This window comes from Capricornis sumatraensis, chromosome 19, assembly GCF_032405125.1.
Source record: "Capricornis sumatraensis isolate serow.1 chromosome 19, serow.2, whole genome shotgun sequence".
Taxonomy (NCBI): Eukaryota; Metazoa; Chordata; class Mammalia; order Artiodactyla; family Bovidae; genus Capricornis; species Capricornis sumatraensis.
The window spans coordinates 74,837,762-74,857,001 of record NC_091087.1 but is presented as its reverse complement, the minus strand read 5'-3'; the positions used below and the strand labels follow the sequence as shown (position 1 = coordinate 74,857,001).

At 51.1% G+C, this 19,240-nt stretch overlaps 1 protein-coding gene and 1 non-coding gene across 2 annotated transcripts; one reads left to right on the top strand and one right to left on the bottom strand.

Moving 5' to 3' along the window:
• Positions 1-12,246: 12,246 nt before the first annotated feature.
• Positions 12,247-13,473, top strand: LOC138095367 (ras-related protein Rap-2c-like). The gene has a single exon (XM_068991420.1). It carries the CDS (start codon positions 12,273-12,275, stop codon positions 12,873-12,875), a length of 603 nt encoding a protein of 200 aa, XP_068847521.1. The 5' UTR covers positions 12,247-12,272; the 3' UTR covers positions 12,876-13,473.
• Positions 13,474-15,548: 2,075 nt separating this feature from the next.
• Positions 15,549-15,621, bottom strand: TRNAE-UUC (transfer RNA glutamic acid (anticodon UUC)). The gene has a single exon. It is a non-coding gene; the product is annotated as a tRNA-Glu (tRNA).
• Positions 15,622-19,240: the final 3,619 nt, after the last annotated feature.

Here is a 19,240-nt window from a genome sequence, read left to right as displayed (position 1 = left end):
CTGCTGAGGAAAGAAGCGGCTTGTCCCCTTCCCCCTCTCCGCGTCCCGGTCCTCCTCCCGGATCACCTCGTGCCCACCGCCCGCTGGGGAAGGTGGGCACCTGGGCTCCTAGGAGCCCTGCTGGTGTCTCAGCATCGGGGGCCTCAAAGGGGCAGCCGAGGCGGTGGGCGGGCGCAGGGACAGGCTGGTCCGCCACCTCCGGGGGCCCCTCGTTCGGGGCTGGACGCCCCGGAGGACGAGTGGCGCCCGCGAGTCTCCGGGACTACGCGCGCGCGTGCTCCGCGCCGGCGCCCCCAAGCCACCCATCAGAGCCGCGGGGGGACGCGCGGGCCACGCGGGGAGGGGCTCGCGGGGACGTGGCGGGGCACCTCCCTTCCGGGGGCGAGGAGGAAGCGCGGTTCTGGTCGGGCAGGAAGAGAAGGGGCCGGGGTTGGGCGGCCGGGGGGTCTCAGGGCCCGCGCTCCGCCCACGGCCGCGCGCTCCCCGGCCCGTCCCCCGGCCTCGAAATGCCAAGTCCGTCCTCCCGAGCCTCAGACCGTGGACCGCCAGGCGGGTAGCGGGGTGGGGGAAGGCTGTCGAGAAGGGTGATCCCGCAGCGGGGAGAAAGGAGACGCTATAGGGAGTGGCGGGAGAGGGTCCCAGGGAGACCCCTCTCCCCTGACCCCTGGCGGACTCCTCGAGGGCTTGCTGGAGGAGCTGGAGGCGGGCTGGCGACCCCTGGCGAGTGCCCCCTCCAGCCTGGATGTCCCAGAACAGCCCGGATGAGCAAAAGGCGGCCGTGGGCGTCCTGGCCTCTGGCTCTGAAACTGCACCGCCAGAGGCGCCGGATTATTGTTAGTTAAGGGATGGGCTGAATCCAGGAAGCCTTTGGAATCATTTCCGTCTCTTCCACTGGGAACCTGGATTTCAACCCAAGAATGTCTGTCCTCCCACGGCCCACGCTAGCACACGTCTTCTCCAGCAGTGTTCACTCTGAGGAGCACCAGAACTTTCCAAGGACTGGCAGGGACCTGCAGCTCTAAAGGAACCCACTGCTAGTTTCTGGGCTCCCCTATGAGCTCTTTCCTGAAACCTACCTCCCCGAGAAAGCTCTGGGGACGCCGGGGTCCCCTGCCCTCCTGTCCTCTTGCCAGGCACGCTCTCCTTTCAGAGAAGGGCTCCCCTCGCGGTCTGGCCCAGGTCCAGCGCTCCTTGCTGGCAACGTTTCCAGCGAGAAAAAGGAAAGGGAACTCACAGTTTGCTTTAGAATGGATAAAGCTTCCTTTAAGCAAGTCACTGCAAACCCAGGTAGCACTTCTGTCTGTTTTCTCTCACGCATGTTTATTTAAGAGCAAACTCAGTTAGAAACGATGTCTTGGCTCTAGTTGACATGTTCTGAATACATATATAGTGTTCAGTGGCTGCGATGATGCTTTCCTAACCTGACTCTGTCTAGAGAGGCCAGACTGCCGGGCAGTGACCTTGGAGGGAAGGACTCGGCACCAGGAAGAGACCATGCTCCTTACTCCAGCCAGGGCCCCTGTCAGGGCCAGGCAGCTGCGTGTCCAGGTCTTGTCTGAGGAGGAGAACTCAGGCACGATGGCTGTAGTGGGGGCTCTTGTGGAGGTCTCCCGGACTGATGCTGGTGCTTCAAGTCCACAGGGCAGGTCATCAGGAAGGGAAGGGCAGGAGTGGCCTGCAGCCTTGAACACAGGCTGAGATAGTGAGGTCAGTTCTCGATGCCGCTTACCTTGGTAACTGTATTCTGCGAAAGCCAGTGTTTTTATTTAGTGTTGATCTGGAATGGGCTCAGCCTGCAGTGGCTTGAAGCAGGGCTCCGGCTCCCGGCCAGAGACTGAGGTCAGGTCTAGGTGGTGAGGGCACCAAATCCTAGCCCCTAGACCAATGGTCAGTGACAAGGGCCTGACTCTTTGACTTGGCAGAAAAAAAGCTTGCACAAAGATGGGAATTAGTAAAACAAGTATTTATTAGGAGGAAAAAGAGTGGAGTATGTGTGGATAGACTCACGGGCAGACTCAAGAGAGCCCTTGAGTCAAGTCCCTGTGGCAGATTGAATCACTTTTATGGGGCATTTCTTCCTGTTTTCCTTAGGCCAACCATTTTCAAAATTATTTATCATTTTTGGCTGCACTGGGTCTTTGTCGCTGTGTGCGGGCTTTCTCTAGCTGCAGCGAGCGGGGGCTGCTCTCTCGCTCCTCATTGCCGTGGCTTCCCCTGTATCGCAGCCGGGGCTCTGGAGCGCAGCCTCAGTAGTTGTGGCCCACAGGCTTGGTTAGGGCTTCCCACGTGGCTGTAATGGTAAAGAACTTGCCTACCAATGCAGGAGACGTAAGAGACGTGGGTCCGATCCCTGCGTTGGGAAGAGCCCCTGGAGAAGGGCAGTGCAAGCCACTCCAGTGTTCTTGCCTGGAGAATCCCATGGATGGAGGAGACTGGTGGGCTGCAGAGTCGAACGTGACTGAAGGGTTGCAGAGTTGGGCATCATAGAAGCGACTTACACACACACTCAGGCTTAGTTGCTCTGTGCCATGTGAGATCTTCCTGGATCAGGGATCGAACCCAAGTCTCCTGCGTTGGCAGGCGGATTCTTTAAAACTGAGCCCCCAGGGGAGCCCTGGCCAATCTCTGAATTTGCCTGGTTCAGAGCCCACATTTGGTATGCCTCAGGATCCTCCCATGTGAGCACACACAGCTCTCAGCCAAGACGGATTTCACGGAAGACGCCTGTGGGCAGTCGGCATCACTTGGCATCACGCCGCGTTGACCTCCATGGAGCTTTTCTGCACATGTCTAGTTGGGGAGGTCTCGTGACCAAGATAGAGAAATGCGTGGTCTGTGCAGGGCCCAGCCTCCTCTCTTAACTGTCCTGCTATTTTCGTCTTGGAGTTTTCGTCCACAGGGAGTGACTCTCCTATCGCTTTATCCTGGTGGTGGGAGGGATCAACTTCCTGCCTCAGTATCACAATTTTTCTCGTATCTCTGATCTGTCTTTGTTTTTAAAACATATCTATCATATGTCTTTGATCTGGTAATCCTACTGCCTGAACATTAGACCATTTGTGCTGGCTCTTGCCTGTGGAGACTTGTTCCCTCGTCTGTTCTGGAACTTTGGACCATGAGCTTTATCGGAGAAGATCAGGAGAGATCCCCACTGAAGGTGTGTCCCTCCAGACAGGCAGGCTTATATTGCTTCTAGGCTCTTGAAGGGACTGCCAGCCTGGGCTCCTTCGTGTTTGTTTTTCAGCTGGCTGTTTCCAGGACCTCAAAGGGATGCTCAGTTTAAATCCCACCCATACCCCGCCTTCCGCCCCCAGGCCTCAGCTCTCATTACAAATTTTAGGGAAGATCTTCTATTTTTTTGTCCTAGGAAGGGCCCAGGATAGGAAATTTTCTTTCTCATCTCCCTTTGCTGATAGTTTGAAAATATTTGAATTCATTTATTCACTGAGGATCTGGACCTTCTAGGACGCGGACTTTGTGTGGGAGTCTCGGTTCTAAGTGACAACTTTCTAAAAGCTCATGGTCTTGTCTTTGTTCTCCATGACACCCGAAGCTCTTGGTTACCAAGATTGAAAATATGGCTTCCCCCACCCCGTTTCAGGAGCTTCTTTGTTTGGGTCATTTTCTCTTCCCCACCACCGCAGCTGTGCAAGGAAGGATTTTGTAATAGCTCATTCAGAATCCCTAGTCTCAGCAGATTTTTTTCCAGTCACCTAAGCTACTTAATTGCCGAAAAGGGAGTAACCACTTCTGCTTTGCAGTGGCTGCGCCCGCGTTTCTTCTCTAGCAGACCCACCAGCAGAGGCGGCCAGCATGGCTGCAATGGTCCCAGAGGGCGCCAGAGGGCGCCTTTGTTTCCTGCTCCCAGAGGGGCGTGCAGTTCGCAGAGGCCATCGGCAGCTGCTTCGTTCCGGGGATGCTGTCCTTCTCTGTGCCTAGAGGTGCTGAGACCATGGCTCCTCCGGTTGGGTCCAGACTTGGGGGTCAGAGTGACTCTCTCTGGCCTAGGACCAAAGGCTCAGAGACGTTAAAAGGCGCCCAGAAGCAACACCACCTAGATAATAAAATCAGGCCAGGAGTTTGGGGAGCAGGCACCTGGAATGCGGCACGAGCTTTGCTATCTGCGATTTCCTGCCATGAATTTCAAGGGGCCGCTTCCACAGGGATGGCCGGTAGGTTTGCGGGGCTGCCCAGCCTTGGGCGGGAGAGTCCAAACATGGCACTCAAATTTAGGGTTGTTGTTTAGTTGCTAGGTCGTGTCCAACTCGGGGCAACCCCATAGCCTGCCAGCCTCCTCTGTCCATGGGATTTCCTAAGCAAGAATACTGGAGTGAGTTGCCCTTTCTTCTTCAGGGAATCTTCCCAACCCAAGGATCGAACCCACGTCTCCTGCATTGCAGGTGGATTCTTTACCACTGAGCCACCTGGGAAGCCCCAGTTTAGGGTTAGGAAGGTGATTTAGTTTAGTCTGCTAAAGCCAGCCATCTGTTCCAGCCCAGACATCATCTGTAATAAGGTACAATTTTATATACATGTTCTTGAGTCTCCTTTGTCCTATCTCTTGAGCTTTTGGGTCTTGGGCAAGAGTAATGAGGTGTCACTTACTGGGTTCTTTCACACCTCTGCATTAACCACTGCCTTATCCCGTATGATTCTATACAGTCTTTTGCATGCAAACAGCCTCAACAAGCAATTAGCAAATTTATTTCATTAGTATATTGAAAAAAAAATACCAGGATAAATTGGGGTTTCACTCAGAAAGGCAAGCATTTATTCAACTATTCAACAAATATGGTCAGTTTAGCTATGATGTATCAGAAGCATTCTTAAAATTCAGGGTGTCATACAAAACTGCGTAATAAAAAATACAGGACTTATGGGGAAAATGAGGTTAGGGGAGGATACTCAAAATACTTCATCAGTGGTACAGTTTTAAAAAGATGGGAGCATGGGACTTCCCTGGTGGGCCAGTGGTTAAGAAACTGTCTGCCAGTGCAGGGGACACAGGCTCAATCCCTGGTCGGGGGAGCTTCCACCTGCCGTGGGGCAACTAAGCCCACGCCCAGCCCCTACTGAGCCCGTGCTCCACAGCAAGAGACGCCGCTGCAGCTAGAGAAAGCCCGCATTCAGCAATGGAGACCCAGCACAGGCAAAAATTAATAAAGATGGGAACCTAGTAAAAAAAAGGTTAGCACAGTTGTACAAGTTAAACTGTGTTTTAAAAAGACATAAGTACTACAAAGGGGGCTTCCCTATGGCTCAGATGATAAAGAATACTCTTGCATGCAGGAGACCTGGGTTCGAGCCCCTGAAGAAGGAAATGGCAAACGCTCCAGTATTCTGGCCTGGAGAATCCCATGGACAGAGGAGCTGGGTGGGCTACTGTCCATGGAGTTGAAAAGAATGGGACACGAGTGAGCAACTAACACTTTCACTTTTTTTTTTCACTGCAAAAGATATGATTCTTTATCTGAAGCTTGATTCTTTATCTGAAGTTTGAAGTTTGCTTGTGGAAGTAGGCGTCAGAAGGGTTGCAGCTTCTGAGGTATTGGTGAGGTGATTGGAAAGTCGTAACCACAGTGTGGATGAGGGTTAGAAGGAAACTGGGAGACATCTGAAGTGTGTGAGTGTGTTTTCCTACACACCTCAGTTCAGCTGGTGGAGTTTTCTGTGTTCATGTAGGGTTTCTTCTAAACAAAACCACACAAAATGCAAAATTCACATTATGCTCGAACTGTTTCCTAATTGTTAAATGGTGTTGGAACAAATTCACCTTTTCAAAGCAAGTATCAGAGCAGGACTGTAGTTGTGGAGCACCTACTGTGTGGGGGGCACTGCCCGACGCACAGTAGGTTCAGTAATATAGTGTTTCTGCCCTCATGGGAGATACATTGTAATGAGGGAAACAATAAACAAATAATCAATTTCATATCATATAATTTGCATACCACCTTCCCCCAAGTTCATACGTTGATACCTAACCCCCACGGTGATGGTGTTTGGAGGTGGGGCCTTTGGGGGTGATTAGGTCCTGAGAGAGGAGCCTCATGGACGGAATTAGTGTTTTTATAAAATGGACCCCTCCCACCCCTGCCCAAGCTCCCTTGCCCTTCCACCACAGGAGGACTCAGCAAGAAAACAGTTACGAATGAGCCAGGAAGCGTCTCTTTGCCGAGTCTGCTGGTGCCTCGGCCTTAGATTTCCCAGTCTCCAGAAACGTGAGCGATGAATCCCCAGTCTCTGGGGTTCTGTCATAGCAGCCCAAAGGAGCTCAGCAGGGCAGTGAGTTGTGGGTTCATGGCAGGTGGAGTTGTATCCCCCCAAATTCCTGGGCTGAAGCCCCAGCCCTCTTACAGGTTAAGGTGCTAGTTCCCTGAGCTGCTGTTAACTGGGTGACTCACATGGAAACTTACAATCTCACAGTCTGGAGGCCAGGACCCTCAGATCAGGGTGTTGGCAGGGTTCATTCCTTCCGTGGGCTGTGAGGAGGAATTCGTTCCATGCCTTTCCCTCAATTCTTAGTGATTTTCTAGCAGTCTGTGGCGTCCTCGGCTGCAGAAACTCTGCCCCGTCTCTGCCCTCCTCTGTGTGTGCCGCTCTTCCTGTCTGCGTGTGGGCCCACGTGTCCCCTTTCATGAGGCACCAGTCATCCTAGAGCTGGGGCTCAACCTGCTCAAGCAGCACCTCATCCTAACTGATTATATCTGAAAACACCTTATTTCCAAAAAAAAGTCACATTCTGAAGTACTGAAGGCTAAAACTTCAACACATGGATTTGGGGGGATACAATTCCACCTGTAACTTACTAAAGCGATAAGGGAAGACCCCTTTCGGTAAGTGATATTTGAGCAAGAGACTTAAATAAAATGGATGGAGTGAGGGACCCCCCTGGTGGTCTAGTGGTTCAGGCTGCTGCTGCTGCTGCTGCTGAGTCGACTCTGTGCGACCCCACAGACGGCAGCCCGCCAGGCTCCCCGTCCCTGGGATTCTCCAGGCAAGAACACTGGAGTGGGGTGCCATTTCCTTCTCCAGTGCATGACAGTGAAAAGTGAAAGTGAAGTCGCTTCAGTCGTGTCCGACTCTGTGTGGCCCCATAGACGGCAGCCCGCCAGGCTCCCCGTCCCTGGGATTCTCCAGGCAAGAACACTGGAGTGGGTTGCCATTGCCTTCTCCAATGCATGAAAGTGAAGAGTGAAAGTGAAGTCGCTCAGTCGTGTCTGACTCTTCGCGACCCCATGGACTGCAGCCCACCAGGCTCCTCCGCCCATGCGATTTTCCAGGCAAGAGTGCTGGAGTAGGGTGCCATCGCCTTCTCCAAGTGGTTCAGATTACATGCTGCCAATGCAGGGGGCCCAGGTTCAATCCCTGGTTAGGGACGGAGAATTGATGCTTTTGAGCTGTGGAGCTAGAGAAGATTCTTGAGAGTCCCTTGGACTGCAAGGAGATCAAACCAGTCAATCTTAAAGGAAATCAGTCCTGAATATTCACAGAAGAACTGATGCTGAATCCAAAGCTCCACAATTTTGGCCACTTAATGTGAAGAGCCAACTCGTTGGAAAACACCCTGATGCTGGGAAAGATTGAGGGCAGGAGGAGAAGAGGGTTGCAGAGGATGAGATGGTTGGACGGCATCACTGAACTCAGTGGACATGGGTTTGATCAAACTCTGGGTGATAGTGAAGGACAGTGAAGCCTGGCCTGCTGCAGTCAGTGGGCTTGCAAGGAGTTGGACATGGCTGAGTGACTGACCGACAACAGCAAGGGACGAGATCCTGCACGCCGCAAATAAGAGCCTGCACGCCGCAGCTAAGACCTGGTGCACCCAATAAATTTTCTAAACAATGAGGAGTGAGCCACGCAGACATCTGAGGAACAGAATTCAAGGGGGAGAGAAGAGCGAATATGAAAATTCTGTGATGGGAAAAAGAGATTGTCCTGCCCGAGGAACAGGTCATTGTCTCTAGAAGGCAGCGAGAAAAGTGGTAAGAGAGGAGGTGAGAAACAGAATGATTCATCAACAGGAAATCCATCAACTTACAGTCATTAAATTCTCAAAAGTAAAGAAGAAAAACCTTATCAATTTGTCAGAGTCCAAAAAACCAAAACCAAAACAAACTAACAAAAAACTGCTGTTGTTCCTAGTAAAAATGCTAAGGTATACATAGACAATAACTTTCTCTTACGATAAAAAGTATCAGAGTACACAAGCATACATCATATTACTCATGCAATGTAAAGACATTTCTGTTGTTCAGAAATGTGGAGGGACGCCAGCAATTACCTCTTTGGTTCAATATTGTTATATTTGCTAAAGCAATAAAATAAGAAAAGGAAATAAGTAATATTCTCCTCGTTGTTTGCAGATAATATGTTCCTACACACACACATCCACAATGAGGTGTTCTCAGCAATTAGAACTGAATCCCACATATACAGAGATCAGACTTACAGCTGTGAAGGGGGAAGGGAGGAGGGAGAGGGATGAGCTGGGAATTTGGGGTTGGTAGATGCAAATCATTACATTTAGGATGGATAAACAAAACCATAAAACAACAAGGTCCTATTATATATCACAGGAAACTATATCCAATCTCCTGGGGTAAATCATAATGGGAAATGAGTTTTAAAAGAATATATATGTGTATAACTGAGTCGCTTTGCTATACCACAGATATTGGCACCACACTGTAAAGCAACTAAACTTCGATTAAAAAGTAAGTAGAGCCGAATCGGTTGTCCTTTATGCTCTAGACTCATGTGCTCTGGGTCCACTTTCTTGTCCCAGCCATGGCTACAGCAACCATCTGGTTGTGCGGGTGGGGCCTGGCTGCCACGTGCCTCAGCTGCACTGCACACCCCTGGGTCTCTACTGCTGCTGCTTGGGATGCTTCTGGAGTTCACTCAACCTCCCGGACACACGTGCACCCCGGAAGAGGGAGTCTGCAGGGCAACCCTGGAGCTGTAAGGAATGGGTGCCAGTGGATACATGCCTCCCGGGCTTCTGTGCATCAGTGGACAGTTCTGACATCCTACACGTTTTCTCAAGTACTCCACAGCAATAACTCAAGAATACACGTGCTGTGGGATTCCCCGCACTTTTCCTGTCTCTCTCTTCCAGGGCCTCCATTCTGGATCCCAGTGATCACTTCCAAAAATGAACTATTTGCCCACTAGACCAAGTCCCATGTCATAGATTCTGCTTTGGGAGGGAATCTGAATTAAGAGAGGTAGTACCAGAAGAGGCTGTAGAAAGCAAAAGTTAGGGGTAGAATTCTAAGATGCATCACACACCCTTCAGACCCACGGCAGGGCCCTGACTGCTGTTGCTGAGTGAGCCGGTGATGAGCTCTGGCCTGTGGCATAGTTGTCATGACTTGCTAGGGGTGGATTAGGATGTGATTCAGGCAGCAGGGGAAGCGCGGGCCTCCACGCTAGCAGTGGAACTCTAACTGCGTTGAGGCAATGGTAATAAGATGGACTACGGGGCTGGCTGACTTTTGTTAAGGGTTTTAAAAGCCTCAAATAATAATGACAGGCTCAGACCAGCCAACTGTCAATTTAAGGCACTCTGTGAATGCCCGTTAGTCTCATGGCAGCCTGAAGAAGCCCTTACCTCCTGCAGGCACAGGGCACTGTGCGGTGAAAACCCGGCCCGGGATTATTCACATCTCTGAATAACGTTGGTTCTATTTCTCCCTTCAACCACGTTTAAACTCCTGTTTAACCTATCAATGGATGTTTGTGTTAAGAAAAATCATAAATTATTATATTTTCCATTTCTAGAAGGCTTGTTGTTGTTTGGTCGTTAACTTACAGCCAACTCTTCGGGACCCCATGGGCTGCAGCACAGCAGGCTTCCCTGTCCTTCACCATCTCCTGGAGTTTGCTCAGATTCAAGTCCGTTGAATTGGTGATGCCATCCAGCCATCTCATCCTCTGCCGCCCTTTTCTCCTTTTGCTTTCAATCTTTCCCAGCATCAGGGCCTTTTCCAATGAGTCTGCTCTTTGCATCAGGTGGCCAAAGGATTGAAGGATTTTTTGGGGGGAGGGGGTGGGGGAGGTAAAGGGTAGAGATTTTTTAAAATTACTTGACCATAGTTTATAGTCTCTTATTCCTTGCTCATATTTTTAAGCTTTTCTTTTCAATCTTTAAACACATATAATTATTTTGTATGTCTAATAACACTAATATCCACAGGTTTCTGGATGTGATTTTATTGTCTGGTGTTTCCAACGGCTGTCACTCAGAGTGAAGTTTTCCTCATGTGTTTTGTGACTTGTTTTGACCGTGAGTTGCCTAAGTTCCCTCAAAAGTTATCCAAGGGGAGTTGTTGAAACCTGTGTGGAACTTGCATTTCTCTGGAGAATATTTAGAGCTTATCTTTAAAAAAAATTTTTAGTTTTGTTATCCTGCAGTCAGAGAATAAGTCTTGTAAAATCTGTTTAGAAATCAAGTTGTCTGTTGTAGTAAGTATATAATTAATATTATACACTAAGGATGTTCTGTGCTGTTTATAAAAAGCACATTCTGTCACTGACCACAGACAGTGAAGTGCAGGATGTCTTATTGTCACTTAAACTTTGAGTCTGTGCTGCCAGGGAGGCAGGAAACTCCAGCTCCGTCAGTCTTGGGGTGCGGCCCCTCAGGCTGCACTGGAATGAGGGAGATTCATTGGTACCCCAAGCCTAGGGGGAGGGGCTATCTCATCTCCACTTCTAGCCCAGGCCTGCAGGTCTCCTGAAGCTCTCGGGCACCTGAGTGCCTGCAGCAGACAGTGAGCAGGGCTTACTCAGGTGTGCAATCCCAGGACTTCGTGCCCTGTCCCCTCTATCCCTGCACAGCCTTTCTCCTCTGACATCAAGGAACAGCAAGACGGTTGTGTAGCCGGAGTAGAAGCTTGAAAATGACTGGGGCAGGGGAGTCAGCCCTGAGGAGCCCCTTTAGATGACCCCAAAGCGCAGATGCCCAGGGCTTTCCCTGGCTGCCTGCTGCTGGGTGAATGGGTACATGCTTCCTTGTCTGGGTTGGGATGGAGTCAGGAGGGCACAACAGAAAGCCAAGAGGGTGTAAGTGGGGGAGTGAAATGTGATCAACGTTTAATAAAGTTCTGGACTTTATAAAAGTTGGACCTTGGACTCCGCTCAGTGACAAGAGGGGGCTTGCGGGGCCCGAAGGAAGGCAGGGAGGGGCATGAGGGGCCCAGACCACGGAATGGGGGCCAGGAGGGAGTGACGTGGGACCCTCGGCCTGAAGCTCCTTCACACGCTACCTCTTCCCTGGGGTCCCCAGGCCTGGAGAGGGGCCACAGCGGCACGCCTCTCCAGGCCTGACTTTGAGTGAGGCCAGTCTGGCTTCGGGCCACGAGACTAGATCTGAAATGTGAAGAAATGCGGCTATTTCCCGGTTGACGTGGAAGGGATCCGGTTACTATTTGCTCCGGGACAGAAAGGGTTCTCCTCGGAGGGAGGGCAGGGAGCCGGGGCTGAGGGAGGGGTCCCCGCCGGCCCGCCCGCCCGCCCGCGGGGTCCTGGGGAAGACGGAGCGGGGTCGGGTAGCTCGGACCGAGCGGAGACAAAGGCCGGGGCTGCGCGGCCGGTGGGCGAGGCCGGGGCCCGGCTGCTCGGGCCGGGGGCGGGGCAGACGCTGCGCGGGGCGAGGGAACTGGGGCCGGCGGACGGGCGCGCGGGGCCCGGGTCTGGGGCGGGTGGCCTCTGAGCCGCAGCGGGCAGAGCCGGGCGGGGCGGGCGGGCTTGTGCGCAGACGAGTTAGCTTACCCGTGCCCGGGCTGGAGCCCGCGCCCCGGCCCCCGGGTCCCGCCCCTCTCCTCCCTCCCCGCCCCTCGGCCCCCCCCGCCCCGCCCCTCGGCCTCCCGCCCCGCCCCTCGGCCCCCCGCCCCGCCCCTCGGCCGCCCCGCCCCTCCACTCCCGCCCCGCCCCGCCCCGCCCCTCCCACCCGCCCCGCCCCTCCCACCCCGCCCCGCCCCGCCCCTCCCTCCCCGCCCCTCGGCCCCCCGCCTCCCCTCCCTCCTTGCCCCTCCCCTCCCCTCCCCGCCCCGCCCCTCCCGCCCCGCCCCGCCCCTCCCGCCCCGCCCCTCCCTCCCCGCCCCTCGGCCCCCCGCCTCCCCTCCCTCCCCGCCCCCTCGGCCCTCCCCCTCCCTCCCCGCCCCCCTCGGCCCTCCCTCCCCGCCCCCCGCCCCGCTCGGCCCCGCCAGGCCCCAGCCTCCGCGCGCCATTCCTTCCGCCGCGCGTCCCGCCAGCCGCGCGCTTCGGCCATGGCGAGCCTGGGGCTGCGACCGGCCAAGGGGTACCGGGTGGTGCTGCTGGGCAGCGTGGCGGTGGGCAAGACGGCGCTCGCCACGCAGTTCGCCTGCGGCAGCTTCCCCGAGCAGTGCGAGCCGTCGGTGGAGGAGCTCTTCAGCAAGGTGATCGAGGTGAACGCGGCGCCCGCCCTTCTGGAGATCGTGGACACGGTGGGCGCCGATCACCTGGTCACCCTCAAGGACCTGTACATCAAGAACAGCGACGGCTTCGTGGTGCTCTACAGCGTGTGCAGCGAGGCCTCGTTCGAGGCGGTGCGGCCGCTGCGCGAGCGCATGGGCCGGCTGCGGGGGCCCAAGGCCGTGCCGCTGGTGCTCGTAGGCACCAAGGCCGACCTGGACGCCCAGCGCCAGGTGCTGACGTCTCAGGGCCGCGCGCTGGCCCGCGAGTGGCGGTGCCCGTTCCTGGAGGTCACGGCCAAGAGCAAACTGATGGTGGACCAGGTGTTCACGCAGGTGGTGCGCGAGATGGAGGCCCTGGCCCCGCCCGAGGAAGTGGTTCCGGCGGTCCCCACCAACGCGCAGGAGACGTGGCCGTCCGAAAGATTCATCGGCTGACGCGCGGCGGTTCCTCTTGCCTGTATTCGTCGCTTTTCGTGATTTCTGAAGCTCCCTTTGCTTCTCTGCGTTTTTAAAGAAAGTTATTCCGCTGTAAACAAGTGGTTACTTCTATATATTGACTCAAATCCGTGCCTCAGACTGTCCACAGAGCTTCTTAAATATTTGTGGAGAACTTTGCAACTGTGTTTACTTCTGACAGTGCTGGAGGAGAAACCAAAAATCAGTTTTTTACCTCCTATATGAAGAAAGCCTACCCTTTTCTTCAGTGGAATTTGTTACAGAATTTTTTTTTGTCATAATTAATACCTTCCAGTGTCACCTGACGTTTGATATTGATTGAGGAACATGAACTGATGTTTCAACTTTCCATTCCATGAGGCTCTGATGTGTTTCCCTGTCATTTACAGCCTTGAATTGCAGTAGTATTTTCCTCTCTGCGTACTTCTAAATATAGTTATGACATACGTAGCCATGGTTTGAAAGGGATACTGTATACTCTGGGAGGGGAAAAATCAACTGTGTGCTCCGGCAGAGATAGCTCAGCTCTGCCTTCAGTTTTGTAATTGACATCTAGTCGATTTCTGCATCTGTCGATTAAGTGAAAATAAAATGACTTTAGAAGTCGATAGTTTTTGATATTTGTCTCTCTAAAACTTAAACTCCAAGTTCTTAAGGTTTCCGTATACCATATCTTTGCTTTTCAGTTATTTTCCAGGACAAGTTAGTTACTAGAGTGAACATGGCCCCACATCTTTCTGTTTCTGCAGAAGTGCTTTCGATTACAAATTGTTTTTTTTTTTCTCGTGTCTTGCCAGAGTCGGATACGTTGTCTGAATACCTGCCTAGTTTAACACCAGTACAAAACATGAAGAAATAGAAACAAAACATGGAGAATCTTTTTGTAATGATAGTAGAGATCTTTCTTGCACTGGCTTAATTTAAAAAATTGGTCTTTGATATGAGTTGCTTGTGTTTATTTGCACAAGTTAGTAATTTTACCTCCCCCACTGCAACCAATTTTTAAAATTTAGGAAGCTAGATTAGCCATTTGAAGTGAAAGTCGCTCAGTCGTGTCCGACTCTTTGCGGTCCCATGAACTATACTTAGGCCAGGATACTGGAGTGGGTAACCCAGGGGATCTTCCCAGCTTAGGGACTGAGCCTAGGTCTCCCACACTGCAGGCGGATTCTTTACCAGTTGAGCCACCAGGGAAGCCTATAGCCATCTGAACATCTTTTTAAGAAAAAAATAAAACGACAAAGCTCTGCCTGAGATCTAAAATAATTCCATTAAAGGAAAGTTAAAGAGCGGCGGCTACACTAGGCTCTGGGCATTACATTTACATTATATATGATGTTTGACTAGAAGAATGGATTTTCACACACACAGAAATATTTGAGAACCTCACAGTGCCTGAGAACTAGTTTACCCCAAGGAGGGGGCTAGGCTGGGACCGCCCCTGTCTCTTACTGCTTTCTCTTTCCCCTGGACATTGGGGATGGGGTGGCTGGGTGCTTCCTTTCGAGCCTTGAAACCCAGCTAGCCCACGGCTCTCCTCTGACCGTCTCTCCTGGGGTCACTGCTCCTGGCAGTATTACCTCACACCCGCTCACCCGCTTCCGGAATCATCATTTCTCCAGGGGATGGTTCAGCCATAGGGAGGGGGGAGGGGTGGCAGTCAGGAAGCCTCTCCTGGCCTCAGCTTGGTCCCACGCGGCCCCCTTCTGCTGAAGCAGAGGTAAAAACCCAAGCGCCTTCCCTGACCAGATGTGGGCTTCACAGAGAAAGCCCGGGGTGGCTGGGGGAGCCGTGGGAGTGGGAAGGTGAACAGCAGTCCCCGCCCAGCCCTGAGAGCTGGGTCCCCAGGACTGGAAGTGGGCGACCCCTTCACCGTGCCTTATTCCACTTGCTTATGCTGCGGCCTCTGGGGAGGTTTTGTGTCCCTGGATCCCAGGCCCTCTGGATATCAGGCCTGATTCAGGAAAAAAATTAACTTACAGCCATTTCTTTCTTTAAATTACTAGGCTCGTCTCAGACTACCACTCAGATCCAGGTGTCCAGCCTGGAGGCCAGGGGCATTCCTAACTGACCGGTCATGACCAGTCAACATGAATGACCGGGCCCACATGGTGAGCTCCTGTGACCGCCGGAATATGCATGGAGCAGCTTTCTGGGTGTATATGCACACACACGCACACAATTAAAGACCCACACCCTGCTTTTCTTTCTCTTCCCGCATTTCTAGTTTCTAATTTATTTACGTTCCTTACAAGTTGCCTGCATCCCTCTGGCCTCGGTGAGTTAGCAAGTGGCTGACAGGGCCCCTCGTCTCGGTGCTGTGGTACTGGAAGCCCTGTGCCCGGGGGAGGGACAGTGAAACTGTGGCAGCCTGACTCTACAGCTGGGAAGGGGTGCTCACATCTCCAGCCCTTCACATAAGACCGGGTTGTAGACTGTGTACCCGTCTGGTATAACTGGGGAATGCGAAGCTGGTTTCCAAAGATGACGGAACAGTCACTTACCCACAAGAAGGGTGAGTGCTTCCGAGTCTCCAACTGCCCCGCCACTCAGCATGGACAGATCTTTTTCTTGCCGATGTGTTATGGTTTCAGTTTGTGTTATTCAGATTGCGGGTGATGTAAGTTTTTTGTTGTTGTTGCAGGATCTCACTTCCCTAACCAGGGATCGAACCTGGGCCCTCAGCAGTGAAAGCGCCAAATCCTAACCACTGGACCACCAGGGAACTGGTGATGCTGAGAATTCTTTTGGAGATGTTTTTTTTTTATATTTCAGCCATGCCATGTAGCATGCGGGATCTGAGTTCCCAACCAGGGGTCAAACCCTTGCCCCCTGCATTGGGAGTTGGGAGTCTTAGCCACTAGACCACCAGGGAAGTCCCTCTTTGCCCATTTTTGAATCAGGTTATTTTTCCATTGTTAAATTTTAGGGGGTCTCTATATATTCTGGATGTTAATTTTGTATCAGGTATGTGATTTGCAAATATTATTTCCCATTCTGTGGGTTGCCCTTTTACTCTGTTGATAATGTATTTTGGTGCACAAAATTCAAATTTTTTCATGAAATCCAATTGTCCAGCTTTTCTTTTGTTGTCTGTGCCTTTTGCGTCATTTCAAAGAAATCACTGCCAAATTCAAAGTTTCCAAGTTTTGACATATGAAAACATAGGTTAAGGACTATTCTATACCTTTGGTCTATATTTTATCTTTTATGCGGGTACTGTACTGTTCTGGTTACTAAAGTATTGTAGCAGTTTTGACACCAGGAAGTATGTCTTCCAGCTTTATTCTTTTTCCAGGTTGCTTTGGCTGTTGGGGATCCCTTGGGGACTCCATATGAATTTTATAATAAGTTTTTCTATTTCTGAAAAAATGTCATTGGGATTTTTATAGGGATTGCATTGAATCTATGGATTGCTGTGTATAGTATTGATGTGTTAATGATATGAGGTCTTCCAATCATAATCATGGGATCCATTTATTTGTGTCTTTTCATTTTTTAGCAATGGATTGTCATCTTCATTGTACAGGTCTTCTCACCTCCTTGGTTAAGTTTATTTCTAGTACTTTACTCTTTCTGATGGTATTGTAAATGGAATTGTTTTCTTAATTTCCTTTTTGGATTGCTCATTGTTAGTGTATAGAAATGCAACTGATTTCTGTCCGTTGACTCTGTATCCTGCCGCTTTGTTGAATTGACCACTTCTAACAGTTTCGAGTTGTTTTTCTTTCATGGAATCTTTACCGGTTTCTCCACATAAGATGATGTGAGCAGAGATACTTTGACTTCTTCCTTCCCAATTTGGGTGCCTTTTATCTCTTTACTTGCCCTCGTTGCTCTGGCGAGGATTCCAGTACAGTGTTGAGTGGAAGTGGTGAAGGCAGACGTCTCTGCCCTGTGCCTGTTCCTGACCTTAGAGGGAAAGTTTTCAGCCTTTCACCTCTGAGTAGAGTGCTCATTCCGGGCTTTTATATAGTCAGTTTCCATTACATTTAGCTGATTTCCTTCTATTTCTAGTTTGTTGAGTGTTTTTTTAGTGAAAGGGTTTGAATTTTGTTAAATTATTTTTTGGGCATCAATTAAATATGGTATATACATTGATTTTTTTGTTTTTAAATTTTGTCTACACTGGGTCTTTGTTGCCCTGGGGATCTTAGTTCCTCAGCCAGGAATGAACCCACGCCCCGTGTTAGAAAGGCAGAGTCTTAACCGTTAGACCACCAGGGAAGTCCCACATGGATTAATTTTTGTATGTTGAACCCCTCATGCATTCCAGGAATAAATTCCTCTTGTTCATGGTGTATAAGACTTTTTATGCATTGTTAAATTCTCTTTGCTAGTATTTCATTGACGACATAGTTGATTTTTCCCCCAGTTTTATTGAGATATATTTGACACAGAACATTGTGTAGTATACACTGTAATGCTGTGTACACATTAACGGTGTACAATGTGATGGTTTGATACACATATATATTATTGATGCAAAATGATTGACACAGTTCGGTTAGATAACACGTCCTTCACCTCCCATGATTAGCATTTGTGTTGTTGTTGTGATAAGAACATTAAAGATCTACTCTCCCAGCAACTTTGAGTATGATTTTTATCCTCTATTTCCTATCTGCTTCATGTTTTCTTTCCTCTCAGCCTGGACCTCGGCTGATTAGAGTTCTTTACCCAGTAGAAAGACCCAAGCATTCATTCCCAAAGGATACGAGTCCTGTGTAGGTTTCTGCCACTTTTTGGTTAATACCGCTTTATGATAACCTTTTGCTATTGGAACGGAAATACCAAGAGGCATCTCAAAGAACCCACTTGGTCTCGGGGTACAACAGTTAGAGTTCCACCACCCACCCCTCAGCTCCCAAACTCCTGTATTCTGACTGCAGGGAAAACAGCACCAAATATTAGCCTCTGATTAAAGGTTACATCAGAAGTGGTGAGATGGAGCCCCATCCTCTCCGAGTGCAGTCTTCCAGCTGGTGCTGCCCTTGTCTTCAGAGGCCATCTTGCCTTCCCATCAGGCAGCAACTTCCGGGTGAGCACAGAGAAACAGGACCATTGCGTTCCATGGGCAGTGCCTATTACTTTGTTTCTTCTGCTGTAAAATCAATCCCTTGGTCATAGAAATATTCTGCGGGGTACCAGGAAGGTCTACAAGGCATCCTGCAAATCTGTGATGGTGGTGCTGGCAGAAGCATTAGAGGCAGGAAGGCAAAGCCATATCCAGGATAAACGTCTGCCCCAGGGACAGCAAGCAGCTGCTCCTTCCCCAGTGGAAGAAATCTAATGTCATTGACTTTTCACCAAGTGACTAGTGTTCCCTTGGAAGATGACACCATAATAGGGGCTCAGTGTTGGTCTCTGCTGTAGGCAGTTTAGATCCTCGATGGTGATGAAGCCGGGTCAGATGTTTTGCGGCAAAGTCCATGATGTGGGGCCCATTCGTAGCATCCATCCCTGCAGCCTTGGTTGCTTCGTGCATGGGCCCGCTGAACAAACACCTGGGGGGATGGCTAAAGTGGCTGAAAGGCACAGGACGGACTGTCTTGCCCAACTGATTCTTGAGATCCTCCTCTGCAGAGGTGCCTGAGGGTGGGTATTCATATGCAGTAAAGTACCTTCACAGTTGAAGGAGGTGCAGCCTCCTGTCTCTTCCCCAGGTCACCCTATTACCAGTCTTCCAATCTTGTTTTTTCCAACTCTCTGATGTTCCAGCCCAACCCATTAGCAACTGCCCGTTAATCAACTGTAGACCCATACTTCTAGCCACCTTGCAGTCCAGGCAAAGTGGTCAACAACCCAGCACTTGAATGCTTGAAGTGAAGACCACACAGAGACTTTTCTTTCTTCACTCTCCTTTAGGGCCACCTCTAGGTGGGACTGTAGGGCTGCAGCCATCCACTTCTGGACCATCTGTAAACCAGGAGCGAGGTTTTTCCTCCTCAATCAACTAGTCATAAGGCCCTCCCCGTGAGGCCACAGGTCTGGACTGTGGGTGGGAGACCGGGCAGGTGGAGGAGATCAGAGAGACAGCCTACGAGCAGGTGTTGACAGACTCCTGAGGCACGTGGTCTACCTTCAAAGGCACTGAGGACCACGAGTGTACCAAATGTCCTGCGGTGGTAGCACAGGGTCACCAGCTTCCCAGCCCACAGAGATGCACTCACACTTACTGCCTGTGTGCCGGCCTGGCTCTCCCAGTGACACCGCAGTGGCCTCCCACTGAGCAGAAACAATTTCACAGGACGTGACCCATGTGGATCAAGACAAAAACAAGAGCGCTCTGTAATCAGGTCCAAACACAGACAAAAGTGTGAATACTTTCAAAACCACAAAAA